The sequence below is a fragment of the Vigna unguiculata genome, chromosome 5 (assembly GCF_037176805.1).
Source record: "Vigna unguiculata cultivar grain cowpea cultivar isolate G323 ecotype 2 chromosome 5, ASM3717680v1, whole genome shotgun sequence".
NCBI lineage: Eukaryota > Viridiplantae > Streptophyta > Magnoliopsida > Fabales > Fabaceae > Vigna > Vigna unguiculata.
In genome coordinates this window covers 5,042,780-5,061,608 of record NC_140796.1, presented here as the reverse complement: position 1 = coordinate 5,061,608, position 18,829 = coordinate 5,042,780, and the positions used below count along the sequence as shown (strand labels likewise).

Genomic DNA, 18,829 nt, shown 5'->3' with positions numbered 1-18,829 from the left:
AAACTCAGTTTTACAATTTTTAATGAACGTTCATCAATAGCAAAGCATTCAAAAAGTGTCAACCATTTTCTACTGCACTTTCCAATTTTGTTCTACATGTGCTTGGTGGACATAGCACCAAGTTTACTTGTGCAGTCTCTCAACGTCTAAATTTAATGTATTTACAAATTTATAATCTGAGAATACACCTTTTGAAATAAGAATTTTAAAGGCACGAAATATTTGTTGTTTTGCTCTCTTCCTTCCGAAAGGAGCGAGGGTGGGGGATTGTTGATTTTTTGAGGACATAAAGGTTCACCTTACTACATAATTCACTCAAAGCTAAAAGAATGAAAAGAATTCTACCCAAATTTTTCCCCTTTCCACTCATTTTTTATATTGTGTTAACATGGTTTATGATTTGTTTACACAGCAGCTAGGGCTGAGGCTGAGCCTGAGGCTGATAAACTTGTCCTTTCTGAGTTATTTCATCCTGATCAGAAAGGCTTACGGATGGATCCACTTCCAAAGTTGACATCTGTAATGAGGGTACAATAGGAGCTTTTATTCTGTGTGTTACAGTCATCTTCAGGCCTTGTGTCGTATGAATTGTTGCTCCAGTAGTCATATCAACCTATAGATTATATAGTATCAGTTTCCTATTACTAAGATATGTTAAACCAACCAACTTTAAGACCATCACTCTCTAGAACTTTAAGGTTATACTAAAAAATATGACAACATAGTATCAAACTTACAGGTGGAGCTCCAACTGCCATTTGAAAGTTGAACCGTCTAACAAGCATTGCAAGAGCTACTACAGTCTTTACCATAAGCATCATAGAAGCATAGAAACATAGATAATTACTCATTAGTATGCGTATAGTAATTATAGAAACATAATTATCACTAGTAATTATGATGCAACTGGCTCATTGGCAAGTACAAAATTTAACAGCATAGCAATGAACATTACCTCGTATGTAGCAAACAAATCACCTATACATTTCCGTGGTCCTCCTCCAAACGGAAGATATCTGCAAGAATAGATAAACTAAGACAACATCCTCTAAACAAATATATTAAATATAAGTAATATACTTGAAGCTTTGGTTAGTCTCGTTAGGGTTTGGTCCATCTAATGGCCATCTTTCAGGCTCAAACTTGTCAGCATCATCCCACAGTTTTGGACTGCGATGCAGGTTCCAGACAGATATGAATATGTCTTCACCTCTGCAAAAGAATAGTGACACATAACACCATTGATGCTCAATATATTTCATACTGAGAGAAAACAAAAAAGAACAATACTTTTAAACAAGGTGAGAAAATTTGGAAAAACTATTTCTTAACCAGTTAATCAAGATCAAATATTTATTGCAATTACCTCTTAATAGGGTACTCTCCAAGAACATCATTCTCAATAGAGCGACGAATCAACACAGGTGGTTGTGGGTAAAGCCTCAATGACTAAAATTTGAAAATATATATTTATAAAAGTCAATTACAAGATAGATATAAAATAATGATGAAACGTAATACAAGTATGCCATGTTTATACCTCATTGATCACTCGGGTTGTGTATTTGAGTTTCTTCATGTCTTCAATAGTTGGATACCTATCTCCAAGTACAGAATCAACCTAAGAAAAATCACTTATTTATTAGTTTCAACTGATCTGGAGTCCTGATATGATATCTGATACTAGTTTGAGAATTAGGGGGGTGTTTAGTTTGAAAAAAACGTTTCTTGTTTTCACTTTTAATTACAAAAATGCAGATTATTTTCACTTTGTTTTCTGTTTTCAAAGATTGAATAGGAATCAGTAAAAAAAAACTTTTTATTGTTTTTACTGTTTTCTACAAAAATCTGAAAACAAACAACAAAGTGACATTACTATAAATAAAAGTGAAAACAGACAAAGTGGTCCTTAAGAATCTCATGAAACCTCTTCTTGGAGCTTGGACATGACTCTAGGCTCCTGCATGCCAACAAAAAAGGAGAAGAAAAATATTCTTGTATTAGTCATTACAAATTAAAAATTAATTCTTCACCTACGTGATTACAAAAAAATAATTGTTAAGTGTATACATCTCAATTTGGGATTCATGGCAAGAAATAACTGAATTGTTCTGTTGATCATGAATTATTTGCAAAACTTCTCATGCCTGATTAACCAAAACTTTTGGAATTAAAAAAAAAATATTGCAATTCCATGTCAAGCAATAATAACCCCAGAACAATAATCCCCTTCTCATTGAACCTTGGCCTCATATTATTACCTTGGATAGTAGATAAAAGGTCCAAGTTAAAACAGCAGCTGATGTTTCATGTCCAGCAATGAGCATGGTCATTAAGTCATCACGAAGTTGCTTACTTGATACCTACAAAGAGTCATTATTTAAAACTTTGCACTCACTTCCAGTTTCTTTTTTATATATAAAAAAGATATAATTAGAGACACAGCTAACATACATCATCTCCTGATGCTAACAAGAAGTGTAGAATACTTGGATCTTTTTCATTCATGTACTCTTCATGAAACTGTAACTCTTCTTCATCCACTATTCTCTGAAAATGATAATGGAAAAATATATAAAACAAGTAAGAGCTATGATGAATCACAGAAGGGTATTTCGCTGTAAGACAAGTGAATGACAGCTGAAAACTTTCCATGTTATGAAATTGATATTTACTTAACTACATATGCACATCAAAGCTACTGTATGGCTACATACATCAGAGAAACAATCTTTGTTGTGCAGAAATGTGTGCTTGGCAAGACCAATATATATGCACATCCATATTCAGGGTAAACCACAAAAGATTTTCAATTTATGCTCTAAAGATCTAATCACAAAAGTTCTCCAAATCTAACTTGTGAACAGAAAAGGAAGCAAGAATAGTCAGATGTCCTGTGCTTCAATTTGGATGGAACTTAAATGATGAAAAAAAGGAAGAACAAGCATATGATTCATTTTTATTGATGGCCAAGTTAATCACCAAGTGGTTACTCAGAATTTGACTTTTGCTAATCAAGCTCTGGTACCAAAGTTTCAAACAGAAGATAGTGTTAGAGATCATGAAAAGATTCCGTAATCATGATGATGAACATAAACTTATATTCATAGCAGATGTAGGAATGTAGACAGCATATCAATATTTACAGTGCCTTTCTGCAGTGATATCACATATTGCATAGCATCTCACGTGAACATATTTGGGACCACAAGCTTGAGTCACACTAATGACAACATTACCTTGCATATTGCTATAAGATCATCAAGCGTATCATTGATCAATTTGAGAGCTGCATTAACCTTCCTGAAACGTGGTGATATATCTTTCCATATTGGGATATCCCATACCGGAATTGGAGAAACACTTCGATCTTCTGCTTCTCTCAGCACAGTATAAACAGCCTGATATGATTAAATTAAGTGCAACAATGTGAAGCTGGTATACTATAAATAATTCCTTGGTGCAAGATAAATTGTAAACTGGAGTGGTGTACATACAAAAGACAGAAACACAAGGGAATACTTTAAAAACTATACCTCAACTATACCGGTGTCATTCGATAAACTATCAAAATCATAATTGAATACTGCCTTTCCTATGATGTCCAAGGTCAATCGAGAGAAAAGTGATTCCATCTCTGCATCTTCTCCATCGGATGCAGCAGCATCTAGCTTCTGGCAGAGCCTATCTGCGGCTTGTCCAAAAAGGCCAATCATAGCTGCTACATACTATAATCACAATCAGGAAATGAAATCAAATGCAAGATAGAGAAGCTGTAGCGGAGATTTAAGACAAAGTGAGGATGGTGTAGTATGAAGTAACAAACATCTCTTATTGACAACATAAAATAAATATATCAAAATATGATGCTCTATGCATATGCCTTGTTTAATAAGTATTTCCTTGTGGCGATTCTGTTTCTCACCTACATAAATTTGAAATTGATTCCTCAACTTAAGAAGGTAACCCTTTAAACCATGATCTCAGCAGCCAAGAAATCTGTCTAGAATATGGTTCAAAGTGACTGTAAATAAATCAGTCTAAGACCAGTAGAATACCTTCTGGTGCAACGCCGGGACTACAGCACGGCGTCTAACTCGCCATATTTCACCATCAGCTGGGATGAGACCTTTCCCCATTACAAAATCTAGGATCTCAGCCAAGATACCCTGCACATGAAGCAGTACTACAAATTAACACGCAAGTACAATGTATGAGAGAAAGGAGAGAACAGAAAAGCAGTTGCACAGTTTTGGTCATTGCTGATTGTTGAGTTTGATTACCTTTGAATAAGCCTTTGAATTGTCTTTCAATATGTGTTTTGCAATAGTCGGATCAGATACTATCAGAAAGGACTGCAAGACAACCAAGAACGAAACACGGTTATCCCCTGAAAGGTGTCCTTTTCTTCATTGATAAATTCAGGTTAAGGGAGTTTCTCCCTTTTCTAGTGCCGTGGAAGCCCTACTGAGATTACAAATTGCTAGAAAACTATAATTGTGGCAGCATGAACTGCATTTGTCTGTAAATTTCCCCAATAAAGAACACGATGATATTGCGACCGCAATTTAAAACCCTGCTATCCCAGATGAGGCTTTGTTTCCAAAGAAAAATAAACCACATTTCAGGTGGAAAAAAAAAAAAAGAAAAAGAAAGAGAAAAACATAACTAACCTTTGGTCCAAACGTCAACCTAAAAATCCCACCATATGTAAGGTAAAGTTCATACAAGGGAATGAAGAAGGCCACACTTCGAACAGCTTTGATTGACCCTTTTGCCTCAGGAATTTTGGCGTACACACCACCCCCTTCAACCCAACCAAACAAAAACTCCAGAACTTCTTTGGGCACCCCCACCTTTGCCAATCCCTCCATTAAAGAAAGTAAACTACATCAAACCCACAAATAATAAATAAACAAAAATTCCTCTTCGAAAAAGAAGACAAATTTCCGTGAAAAAAGGAATTTTTTTGAAACCTCAAGGTTCTTTATACTTACACAGATTTCTGCCTCACGGTGAATTCCCCTGAGGCAATCCTCGCAGACAATGCAGCTCGCCGTTTCTCTTCGAGAATGAGCTCCTTTTGTACCTCTTCATCATCCACCGAACCCGGGTCTCTTCCATTTGAAGAGGAACAAGCAATCACTGAGGAAAAAGACCCTCTCTGGGTTGTTATGGAGCATGGAAAACAAGAAGAAGAAGAAGAAGTGGTGGTGGCAGTGGCGACTTTGAGCCCATTTATGCAAATTTGCTTTGCATGGAAGCGTTGAGTGGAAATTGAAAGAGGAGGGGCTAGAAGAAGAGCAATGTGGGAAGCCATGGATCACACAAAGTGTAATTGGTCACAGATAAATAAGTGGCTAATGCATAGACATAATACTGTACAGAGTATAATTTGTGTACGCTTCTGAGTGGAATCTTTTGTGTAACCAAGGGTGAACAACTTGGTTAGATACCGTTTCTGGACTCTCTTTTGTTTTTTTTTTTCCATCAATAACTAAGCTTTTGTTCCTATCGGTGTAAGCCACGTTCTTTCTATGTTGTTTTAAGTCCCACGTTTGTTTGATCTCCACAGGTAATCTTTGTATGGTGCACAAGTCGATAACTTGTTTTATTGCTGAGTTTAAAAATACACTTTTTATCTCTAGTAATACCAAATATGGATAATTCAAAAGTGATTTGTGATCATGTTAGGTTGTGTTGAATTGTTACACCATTTTTGGTGATAATGTTAAATGAAAAGGTTCTTTGTCAAATTATAGGTACATGCATTTAGGTAAAATAATTGTTCATAACATTTGAAAAAATTGGTATTGTGACAAGTGTGTGGAGGTGGTGGACAAATTTAACAAAAAATTAATAGAATATGTCTATTAGAAATAAAAAATAATTTATAAATTAAAGGCAGATTATAAAGTTTTAAGCTTGCTAGAAATAATTTTGTGGGTGCTATGGACAAATATGAGAAAGAAGTGTGATGGATGTACAAAATTGGGACAACATCTCAATCTTACAATTATTGCTGATGCATAGTACCATTAATTAACATTATTAATGTTTCTGTGAATGAACTATTTCAAAAGGTTTGGAGGGACAAATATAAAACACTAGAAAAAAAAATATAATTTTGTAGTAATAGCACGTGGTGGTTTTATATTTAAGTAAGAAAAGATCAAATTTTTATTTTTATTTTTATATGATTTATGATTTTAGTATTGTGAATAGGAATGATTTATGTTTTATTTTGGTTATTCTATTCGATCTAATATTTACCTCGATTAAATTATATTGGTTTTTTATGTGTGGCTTAACCTCGATCCAATTTAAATTAATACACTTTTATACGAATTTAGAGATTTAGTATGAATTACAAGACTCCTTCTTATATATTTTTTTGTTATGAGCAAATTGTATTATGTTTTTCTTTTTCATGTTTTATATTAATTTTAAAAAAACTAATATGACTTGACTTAGATGAAGTCTTGAATTTATTTTTTTATAAATAGTGTTTTTGTTTAATTAGATTGATACTTAAAGATTAAATCTTTTAACAAAAAGAGGATTTTATTTTTAATTTTGACTAATTGATTATGCTCAATCATTCTCGTTCAGAAAAGGGTTGGATTGAGTTATGTTTAACATAAAAAATAAAAAAATTCAACCCAAATTTATATTATTTTTAGTAGGTTGATTCAAATAATATCCAATCCATCAAACATCCATAATTATGATATTGTGTTTTCAGAAAATGAAAATAGCATCTAATTACTTACTAGAATGAGTTTTTTTATTGACTTTTAATGATTATTATTAAAAGAGTTTATGAAAACAAAACATAAAATCATTTGAAAAATAATTAAACTATATAACATAGGAATTTCATTATGTTTTCTTTCAAAATTCATACAAAAGCTACAAAACCAAATATCAATTTTGATAACTTTAAGTGTGTGTTTGGTTTCACGTTCCAACCACCCAAAATCGATTTTAAAGCATATAAAATTTTTCAAAGTTACTTTTCAAACTTAATTTTAAACAAGGGAGATTCACATCCTGACAGAAGATATCCATTCCAACTTCTCCATCAACAAAATAAATTTGCTCACATAATTTAAAACCAATTATGTAAACGGGTAACCAAACACGCTCTAAGAAGATATACCCCTTTTTTTAAGCAAAAGATATAAGTGGCTCTAAATTAGGAATTACAAAATAGACTCTAATAGATTAATTTGCTAGTTCGTTAAAATTTTGTAGGACAGGTTGAAATTTGCTAGTTCGTTAAAATTTTGTAGGACGGGTTGAAATTTTAAAGTGGTCTTTGATTGAGTCAAAAGATTTTAGACCGAAAGAAAAAAAAAATATTGATGATAATATTTAAAACAAGATAAAAACAAAAACATAATAAATAGAATTTTAAGTTTTAAAGATAAAATCTTATGGACGTTATGTCAGAAGAAATCTTTATTGTAGTTTTTTTTTTCAGCAAAAGAAAAAATATATTGAAATCTTTATTGTAGTGTTTTATATTTTTAGGATGTTTTTTCTACAGATATTATATGAATTTTTACAAAATGTATAAATGGTCGAAGAATTTATCCATAAATGTAAAAATAAAATAAAATAAAATAATGAATTATCTATATAGCATAGTGTAAATGTAATCGTCCACGTTGATATATGGAATGCGCTTTAAAAGGGATTGGTCTCTCTGATTCTTCCATGGATATGGTGAAGCTGACATTTACGATGCTTCATTCTTTTCATTTTCATGTCCTCTTCTGCCACCTTTTTCAATTTTCTCATTTCACTTTTTTTTTTTGTTATTGCAGGTTTGTTCATTTTAATTTTTTTTCCACGGTCTTCATTCATTTCCATTGAATTATCTTCATCTTATTCTCAAAAATCTAAAAACTATAAATTTGAAGTTCATACTAAATAAAAATAAAAATAAAAATAAGTTCAAAAATATATAAAAAATATATATACTTGCTTTAACATTTTAAATCGAAAATGCCATAATCTCTTTAAGAATTTGTTCCCATCTTGTTAGTATTAATCTTCTCCATAAATCTCTCTTTTAAAAGATCCAACAATTATGATTACGTTACAATAATATTGATTCAGCTATTTAACTTATATTTATTTATTTTCAATACTATTTTTTTGTGACTATTATCATACTTAGTTTGGCCTTAAGTTTTCATCACTTGAAAATAAAATATATTAAAGCTGTATAACGTTGAGATGTTACGATGCTTCTAGATTTGCAACGTGTATACTTTCACAAAGTGTCATACTCTTAAAAGGGAACAATAGACAAAAGAAAAGAAAAGACAACGATTCTTTTGGTAGTTTTCTGCATAAAAGTCGTAAGTTTTAAATTTCTTTACCACAAATGATTTTAATTTCTAGATATGTTTTTTTAAAATATATCCTTTTGTATACTTTTCATATGTAATATCTCTAAAAAGATGAGAAAATAGACAGTAAATCTACTATTTTAGTTCCTCATTCCTCAATTTTTTTTGTTTCTTACTAAGTTGTTTTTATCCATTTATGGGTTAATTTAATATATATTTATTTGTTTGTTGATTACGTTTTTTTGTGTTAATTTAGAGTAAACCGACTATTTTTAAGCATTAACTTTTAATTCTTTAAGGCCTATGTAAGTTAGAAATTTTCGCTAAAAAAAAGGAAAGTGAAAATTATCTACCTTCTTAGTATCACTATTTTTTTTTCAATATATTTTGTTCAAACAATGTATTCTTGTTGAAACAAAATTTCAATACTATTGAACAAATTTCACTCAAATAAAGTTAATATTTAAGTAAAAGTTTCTTCGCTCAAACAAATATCTCTTGCTCAAATAAGGATACGAAAAAGTTAACATTTCCATCATGAAATATTGGACTCAAATGAGATTATCTCAGTCAAATAACAAATTCAAAAATATATTTCATTATTTTCAAGGAAATTAATTTATTCTACTATTTGAATTAATGTTATGTGAATATATGTATGATTATGTTGTTGAGTAATGTAGTGATGGTTTATATTTATATATATATATATATATATATATATATATATATATATATATATATATAAATATATTTTTGAACCTTATTTATAAAATAATGTAATAAAAAAATTTATAATTAATAATTACTGTTTAAACCTTATTTTATTTTCAAATTTTCGTTATTAATTATTTTTGTAAAATTAAATTCAAAAGCCAAATTTTTACATTATTTTCATAATTAAGCTGAAAAATAAATATCAAACATAAATGTAATTTTGATATCACCCTCAAACCATGACATAGCAGGATGATTGAAATATAGAGGAATTTCCCTCTTCCTTCCCCTCTTTCTCCCATTAACCTCTTTCTCCCTTAAGGTTGATGGGAGGAAGAGGTTAATTCAAGTGGACTAGAGTGTGAAGTTTGTGTTGTTCACTTTAAGGGGATTAAAGGTGAAAGTAAGTGAATTTAGAGTAAAGTTTGTTAAAGTTTGTGAGTGATTTGATGAATGTGATAGATTAAAAATTATATTTATATCAAGGCAAAAAAAGATTACTAAATTGTCATTTATTTTAAAAATAATTAAAAATTATCATTATATATGTTTGATTTGTCGTAGAAAAAAAATATTAAAATGTATAAATGAAAATAACATATTTTAACAAAAACATATTTAAAAAATAATGTACATAAAAAATTTATAATTTATAATTACTTTTTAAACCTTATTTTGTAACAATTTTCAAATTTTCGTTATTAATTATTTTTGTAAAAATAATTTCAAAAGTTATATTTTTACATTATTTTCATAATTAAACTGAAAAATAAATTACGGACATAAATGTAATATTGATATCACCGTGAAACCATGACATAACATAAATGATTGAAAAATAAAGGAATTTCCCTCTTCCTTCCCCTCTCTCCCTCAAGGTTGAATGGAAGGTAAGGGAGATGATGAATTCAAGTGGATTAGAGTGTGAGGTTTTCGTTGTTCACTTTAAGGGGATTAAAGGTGAAAGTGAGTGTATTTAGAGAAATGTTTGTTGAGGTTTGTGACTGATGTGATTTATGTGATAGATTAAAAATTATATTTCTATTAAGAAAAAACAAGATTACCGAATTGTCCTTTATTTTAAAAATAATGAAAAATTATCGTAATATAAGTTTGATTTGTTTTAGAAAACATATTAAACTCTATAAATGAAAATAACATATTTTAATAAAAAAAATTTATAAAATAATGTAATAAAAAAATTTATAATTAATAATTATTATTTAAAGCTTATTTTATAACAATTTTCAAATTTTCGTTATTAACTATTTTTGTAAAAATAATTCCAAAAGTCATATTTTTACATTATTTTCATAATTAAGCTGAAAAATAAATTGCGGACATAAATGTAATCTTGATATGACCTTCAAACCATGACATAGTAGATATGATTGAAATATAGAGGAATTTCCCTCTTTCTTCCCCTCTCTCCCTCAAGGTTAATTGAAGGGAGAGGGAGATGATTAATTTAAGTGGATTAAAGTGTGAAGTTTATGTTGTTCAATTTATGGAGATTAAAGGTGAAAATGGGTGGATTTAGAGTAAAGTTTGTGATTGATTTGATGGATGTGATAAATTAAAAATTATATTTAAATCAAAGAAAAACAAGATGTCCAAAATGTCCTTTATTTTAAAAATAATTAAAAATTTTCAATATATAAGTTTGATTTGTTGTAGAAAAAAATATTAAAATGTATAAATGAAAATAACATTTTTTAATAAAAAATATTTATAAAATAATGTAATAAAAATTTTTATAATTAATAATTAATTTCTAAATCTTATTTTTGTTATTAATTATTTTTATAAAAATTATTTCATAAGTCATATTTTTACATTATTTTCAAAATTAAGCTGAAAATTAAATTGCGAACATAAATGTAATCTTGATATAACCATCAAACCATGACATAACATAGATGATTGGAAAACAGAGGAATCTCCCTCTTCCTTCCTCTCTCCGTCAAGGTAGATCGGAGGGAAAGTGAGAGGATGAATTCAAGTGGATTAGAGTATGAAGTTTTTGTTGTTGACTTTAAGGGGATTAAAGGTGAAAGTGGGTGAATTTAGAGTAATATTTGTTGAAATTTGTGACTGATGTGACTCATGTGACAGAATAAAAATTATATTTCAATCAAAAATAAAGAAGATTACCAAATTGTCCTTTATTTTAAAAATAATTAAAAATTATCGTAATATAAGTTTGATTAGTTTTAGAAAAAATATTAAGCTGTATAAATAAAAATAACATATTTTAATAAAATATATTTATAAAATAATGTAATAAAAAAATTTATAATTTATAATTACTATTTAAACCTTATTTTATAACAATTTTCAAATTTTTGTTCTTAATTATTTTTGTAAAAGTAATTTAAAAAGTCATATTTTTACATTATTTTCATAATTAAACTGAAAAATAAATTGCAGACATAAATGTAATATTGATATCACCCCTCAAACCATGGCATAACATAGATGATTAAAAAATAGAAGAATCTCCCTCTTCCTTCCCCCTCTCTCCCTCAAGGTTGATTGGAGGGAGAGGTAAAAGAATGACATCTAGTATATTATAGTGTGAAGTTTGTGTTGTTCACTTTAAGTGGATTAAATGTGAAAGTGGGTGGATTTAGAGTAAAGTTTCTGAGTGATTTGATGAATGTGATAGATTAAAAATTATATTTAAATCAAGGAAAAACCAGATTATCAAATTGTCCTTTATTTTAAAAATACTTAAAAATTATCATTATATAAGTTTGATATTTCGTAGAAATAATTTTAAAATGTATAAATTAAAATAAAATATTTAAAAAAAAATATTTATAAAATAATGTAATAAAAAATTTTATAATTAAGAATTACTATTAAACCTTATTTTATAACAATTTTCAGATTTTCGTTATTAATTATTTTTGTAAAAATAATTTCAAAAGTCATATTTTTATATTATTTTCATACTTAACTCAAAAATAAATTGTTAGCATAATTGTCATCTAAATATCACCCTAAAACCATGACATAATAAAAATGATTGGAAAATAGAGAATCTCCCTCTTCCTTTCCCTCTCTCCCTCAAGGTTGATTGGAGGGAGAGAGAGGATGAAATCAAGTGGATTACAGTGTGAAGTTTTTGTTGTTCACTTTAAGTGGATTAAAGGTGAAAGTGGGTGGATTTAGAGTAAAGTTTGTGAGTGATTTGATGGATGTAATAGATTAAAAATTATATTTAAATTAAGGAAAAACAAGAATACCAAATTGTCTTTTATTTTAAAAATAATTAAAAATTATCATTATATAAGTTCGATTTGTTGTAGAAAAACAATATTAAAATGTATAAATGAAAATATCATATTTTAATAAAAAAATATTTATAAAACAATGTAATAAAAATTTATAATTAATGATTACTTTTAAAACCTTATTTATAACAATTTTCAATTTTTTGTTATTAATTATTTTTATAAAATAATTTCAAAAGCCATATTTGTACATCATTTTCATAATTAAGCTGAAAAATAAATTGCGGACATAATTGTATTCTTGATATCACCCTCAAACCATTGCATAACATAAATTATTGAACAATAGAGGAATTTCCATCTTCCTCCCCCCTCTCTCTTAAGGTTGATTGGAGGGAGATGGTGATGATGAATTCAAGTACATTAGAGTGTGAACTTTCTGTTGTTCACTTTAGGTGGATTAAAAATGAAAGTGGGTGAATTTAGAGTAAAGTTTGTTAAAGTTTGTGAGTGATTTGATGCATGCGATAGATTAAAAATTATATTTTAATCATCAAAAAACAAGATTATCAAATTGTCCTTTATTTTAAAAATGATTAAAATTTATCATTATATTGTTGTAGAAAAAATATTAATATGTATAAATTAAAATAAAATATTTTATTAAAAAAATATTTATAAAATAATGTAATAAAAGTTTTTATAAGTAATAAGTACTTTTTAAACCTTATTTTAGAAAAATTTTCATATTTTCGTTATTAATTATTTTTGTAAAAATAATTTCAAAAGCAATATTTTTACATCATTTTCATAATTAAACTGAAAAATAAATTGCGGACATAATTGTAATCTTGATATCACCCTCAAATCAGGGCATAACAAAGATGATTGAAAAATATAAGAATTTCCCTTTTCATTCCCCTCTTTCTCGCTCATGATTGATTGATTGGAGAGAGAGAGGATGACATCAAGTGGATTACAGTTTGAATTTTGTGTTGTTCACTTTAAGTGGATTAAAGGTGAAAGTGAGTGAATTTAGAGTAAAGTTTGTTAAAGTTTTTGACTGATTTGATGGATGTGATACATTAATAATTATACTTAAATAAAAGAAAAATAAGATTTCCAAATTTTCCTTTATTTAAAAATAATTAAAAATTATCGGTATATATGTTTGATTTATCGTAGAAAAAATATTAAAATGTATAAATGAAAGTAACATATTTTAATAAATAAATATTTATAAAATAATGTAATAAAAAAATTTATAATTAATAATTACTTTTTAAACCTTATTTTATAACAATTTTCAAATTTTCTTTATTAATTATTTTTTTAAAAAAATAATTTTAAAAGCCATATTTTTACATCATTTTCATTTTTAACATGAAGAATAAATTGCGGACATAATTGTAATCTTGATATCACCATCAAACCATGACATAACTAAGATGATTTAAAAAAAAAAAAGGAATTTCCCTTTTCCTTCCCCTCTCTTTCCCTCAAGGTTGAATGGAGGGAGAGGAAGAGGATGACATCAAGTGGATTACAGTGTGAAGTTTGTGTTATTCAGTTTAAGTAGATTAAAGGTGAAAATTGGTGAATTTAGAATAAAGTTTGTGAGTGATTTGATTGATGTGATAGATTAAAAATTATATTTAAATCAAGAAAAAACAAGATTACCAAATTATCCTTTATTTTAAAAATAATTAAAAATTATCATTAAAAAGTTTGATTTGTCGTAGAAAAAATTCTAAAATGTATATATGAAAATAACATATTTTAATAAAAAAATATTTATAAAATAATGTAATAAAGTTTTTTATATTTAATAATTACTTTTTAAAGCTTATTTTATATAAATTTTCAAATTTTCGGTATTAATTATTTTTGTAAAAATAATTTCATAAGTCATATTTTTACATCATTTTCATAATTAAGCTGAAAAATAAATTACGAACATAATTGTAATCTTATATCACCCTTAAACCGTGACACAACAGAGATGATTGAAAAAGATAGGAATTTCCATCTTCATTCCCCTCTCTCCGTCAAGGTTGATTGGAGGGGGAGAAAGATGATGAATTCAAGTGGATTAGAGTATGAAGTTTGTTATTCACTTTAAGTGGATTAAAGGTGAAAGTGAGTGGATTTAGAGTAAAGTTTGTTAAAGTTTGTGAGTGATTTGATGGAGGTGATAGATTAAAAATTATATTTAAATTAAGGAAAAACAAGATTACCAAATTGTCCTTTATTTTAAAAATGATTAAAAATTATCATTATATAAGTTATATTTGTTGTAGAAAAAATATTAATATGTATAAATGAAAATAAAATATTTTATTAAAAAAATATTTATAAAATAATGTAATAAAAAAATGTATAATTAATAATTACTTTTTAAACCTTATTTTAGAACAATTTTAAAATTTTTGTTATTAATTATTTTTGTAAAAATAATTTTAAAAGCCATACATTTACATAATTTTCATTATTAACCTGAAAAATAAATTGTGGACAAAATTGTAATCTTGCTATTACCCTCAAACCATGACATAATAGAGATAATTTAAAAATAAAAGAATTTTCGTCTTCCTTTCCCTCTATATCCCTCCAGGTTGATTGGAGGGAAAGGGAGAGGACGACATCAAGTGGATTAGTGTGAAGTTTGTGTTGTTCATTTTAAGTGGATTAAAGGTGAAAGTGTGTGGATTTAGAGTAAAGTTTGTGAGTGATTTGATGGATGCGATAAATTAAAAATTATATTTTAATCACAAAAAAAAAGAGATTATCAAATTGTCCTTTATTTTAAAAATGGTTAAAATTTATCATTATATAAGTTTGATTTGTTATAGAAAAAAATATTAATATGTATAAATTAAAATAAAATATTTTATTAAAAAAATATTTATAAAATAATGTAATAAAAAATTTTATAATTAATAATTACTTTTTAAACATTATTTTAGAACAATTTTCAAGTTTTCATTATTATTTTTTCTTGTAAAAATAATTTCAAAAGCCATTTTTTACGTCTTTTTCATAGTTAACCTGAAAAATAAATTGCGGACATAATTGTAATCTTGATATCACCCTCAAATCATGGCATAACAAAGATGATTCAAAAATAGAAGATTTTTTATCTTCCTTCCCCTGTCTCTCTCCCTCAAAGGTTGATTGGAGGGAGAGGGAGACGATGAATTCAAGTGGATTAGAGTATGAAGTTTGTGTTGTTCACATTAAGTGGATTAAAGGTGAAAGTGAATGGATTTAGAGTAAAGTTTGTTAAAGTTTGTGAGTGATTTGATGGCTGTGATATATTAAAAATTATATTTAAATCAAGGAAAAACTAGATTACCAAATTGTCCTTTATTTTAAAAATGATTAAAAATTATCATTATATAAGTTGAATTTGTTGTAGAAAAAATATTAATGTGTATAAATGAAAATAAAATATTTTATTAAAAAAATATGTATAAAATAATGTAATAAAAAAATTTATAATTGATAATTACTTTTTAAACCATATTTTAGAACAATTTTAAAATTTTTGTTGTTAATTATTTTTGTAAAAATAATTTTAAAAGCCATATTTTTATATCATTTTCTTATTCACCCGAAAAATAAATTGCAGACATAATTGTAATCTTGCTATCACCCTCAAACCATGACATAACATAGATGATTAAAAATAGAAGAATTTCCCTCTTCCTGCCCCTCTCTCTTCCTCAAGGTTGATTGGAAAGAGAGGGAGAGGATGACATCATGTGGCTTATAGTATGAAGTTTGTGTTATTCACTTTAAGTGGATTAAAGGTAAAAGTGGGTGGATTTAGAGTAAAGTTTGTGAGTGATTTGATGGTTGTGATAGATTAAAAACTATATTTAAATCAAGGAAAAACAAGTTTACCAAATTGTCCTTTATTTTAAAAATAATTAAAAATTATCGTTATAAAAGTTTGATTTGTCGTAGAAAAAATATTAAAATGTATAAATGAAAATAACATATTTTAATAAAAAAAGATTTGTAAAATAATGTAATAAATTTTTTTATGATTAATAATTATTTTTTAAACCTTATTTTATATCAATTTTCAAATTTTCGTTATTAATATTTTTGTAAAAATAATTTCATAAGTCATATTTCTACATCATTTTTATAATTATGCTGAAAAATAAATTGCGGACATAATTATAATCTTGATATCACACTCAAATCATGACATAACAGAGATGATTGAAAAATATAAGAATTTCCATCTTCCTTCACCTCTTTCTTCGTTAAGGTTGAATGGAGGGAGAGGGATAGGATGACATCCAACGGATTATAGTGTGAAGTTTGTGTTGTTCACTTTAAGTGGATTAAAGGTGAAAATGGGTTTTAGAGTAAAGTTTGTGAGTGATTTGATGGATATAATAGATTAAAAATTATATTTAAATCAAGGAAAAACATGATTACCAAATTATCCCTTAATTTAAAAATAATTAAAAATTATCATTATAGAAGTTTGATTTGTCGTAGAAAAAATATTAAAATGTATAAATGAAAATAACTTATTTTAATAAAAATATATTTATAAAATATTGTAATAAATTTTTTTATAATTAATAATTACGATTTAAACCTTATTTTATATCAATTTTAAATTTTTGTTATTAATTTTTTTTGTAAAATAATTTCATAATTCATATTTTTTCATCATTTTCATAATTAAGCTGAAAAATAAATATTGAACATAATTGTAATCTTGATATCACCCTCAAACTATGACATAGTAGAGATGATTGAAAAATATCAGAATTTTCATCTTCCTTCCCCTCTCTCTCCGTCAAGGTTGATTAGAGGGAGAGGGAGATGATGAATTCAAGTGGATTAGAGTGTGAAGTTTGTGTTGTTCACATTAAGTGGATTAAAGGTTAAAGTGGGTGGATTTAGAGTAAAGTTTGTTAAAGTTTGTGAGTGATTTGATAGATATGATAGATTAAAAATTATATTTAAATCAATGAAAAATATGATCACCAAATTGTACTTTATTTTAAAAATGATTAAAAATTACCATTATATAAGTTGGATTTGTTGTAGAAAAAATATTAATATGTATAAATGAAAATAAAATATTTTATTAAAAAAATATTTATAAAATAATGTAATAAAAAAATTTATAATTAATAATTACTTTTTAAACCTTATTTTACAACAATTTTCAAATTTTCATTATTAATTATTTTTGTAAAATTAATTTTAAAAGCCATACTTTTATATCATTTTTCTTATTCACCTGAAAAATAAATTGCGAACATAATTGTAATCTTGCTATCAGCCTCAAACCATGACATAACATAAATGATTTAAAAATAGAAGAATTTCCCTTTTTCTTCTCCTCTCTCGCCCTTAAAATTGATTGGAGGGAGAGGGAGAAGATGACATCAAGTTAATTATAGTGTGAAGTTAATTACAGTGTGAAGTTTGTGTTGATTACGTTATGTGGATTAAAGGTGAAAGTTGGTGGATTTAGAGTAAAGGTTGTGAGTGATTTGATGGATGTGATAAATTAAAAACTATATTTAAATCAAGGAAAAATAAGATGACCAAATTGTCCTTTGTTTTAAAAATAATTAAAAATTATCATTATAAAAGTTTGATTTGTCGTAGAAAAAATATTAAAATGTATAAATGAAAATAACATATTTGAATAAAAAAGGATTTATAAAATTATGTAATAAATTTTTTTATGATTAATAATTACTTTTTAAACCTTATTTTATATCAATTTTCAAATTTTCATTATTATTTTTTTTTTGTAAAAATAATTTCATAAGTCATATTTCTACATCATTTTTATAATTAAGCTGAAAAATAAATTGCGGACATAATTTTAATCTTGATATCACCCTCAAATCATGGCATAACAAAGATGATTGAAAAATATAAGAATTTTCCTCTTCCTTCCCCTCTTTCTCCATCATGGTTGATTGGAGGGAAAGGGAGATGAAGATATTAAATGGATTACAGTGTGAAGTTTGATTTGTCCGTAAAAAAATATTAAAATGTATAATTTATTAAAAAATATTTATAAAATAATGTAATAAATTTTTTTATAATTTATAATTACTTTTTAAACCTTAGTTTACAACAATTTTCAGATTTTCGTTATTAATTATTTTTGTAAAAATAATTTTAAAAACCATATTTGTACATCATTTTCATTATTAACCTGAAAAATAAATTGCAGACGTAATTGTAATCTTGATATCACCCTCAGACCATGGCATAACATAGATGATTGAAAAATATTTGAATTTCCATCTTCCATCCCCCTCTCTTCGTCAAGGTTGATTGGAAGTAGAGGAAGATGACGAATTCAAGTGGATTAGAGTGTGGAGTTTGTGTTGTTCACCTTCAAACCATGACATAACAGAGATGATATAAAGGAGGGAGAGGGAGAGGATGACATCAAGTAGATTACAATGTGAAAATTGTGTTGTTCAATTTAAGTGGATTAGTGGTGATAGT

At 26.9% G+C, this 18,829-nt stretch overlaps 1 protein-coding gene across 1 annotated transcript; it reads right to left on the bottom strand.

The window, feature by feature from the left end:
• Positions 1 to 47: 47 nt before the first annotated feature.
• On the bottom strand, positions 48 to 5,446 carry CYP97A3 (cytochrome P450, family 97, subfamily A, polypeptide 3). Its single transcript, XM_028070664.2, has 15 exons — positions 4,998 to 5,446; positions 4,674 to 4,887; positions 4,284 to 4,355; positions 4,059 to 4,169; positions 3,537 to 3,728; positions 3,240 to 3,401; positions 2,455 to 2,550; positions 2,262 to 2,363; positions 1,928 to 1,960; positions 1,541 to 1,621; positions 1,367 to 1,449; positions 1,081 to 1,212; positions 956 to 1,016; positions 738 to 803; positions 48 to 613 (listed from the first exon to the last, which is right to left on the bottom strand). The coding sequence occupies exons 1-15, from the start codon at positions 5,318 to 5,320 to the stop codon at positions 416 to 418; spliced, it is 1,926 nt and encodes a 641-aa protein (XP_027926465.2). The 5' UTR covers positions 5,321 to 5,446; the 3' UTR covers positions 48 to 415.
• Positions 5,447 to 18,829: the final 13,383 nt, after the last annotated feature.

Coding starts and splice junctions, on each gene's coding strand:
- CYP97A3 (XM_028070664.2), bottom strand. CDS start 5,320: ATGGCTTCCCACATTGCTCTTCTTCTAGCCCCTCCTCTTTCAATTTCC. Junction 1,213..1,366: donor GGAGAGTACCCTATTAAGAG/GTAATTGCAATA, acceptor ATTCTTTTGCAG/AGGTGAAGACATATTCATAT. Junction 1,017..1,080: donor GAGACTAACCAAAGCTTCAA/GTATATTACTTA, acceptor CTATTCTTGCAG/ATATCTTCCGTTTGGAGGAG.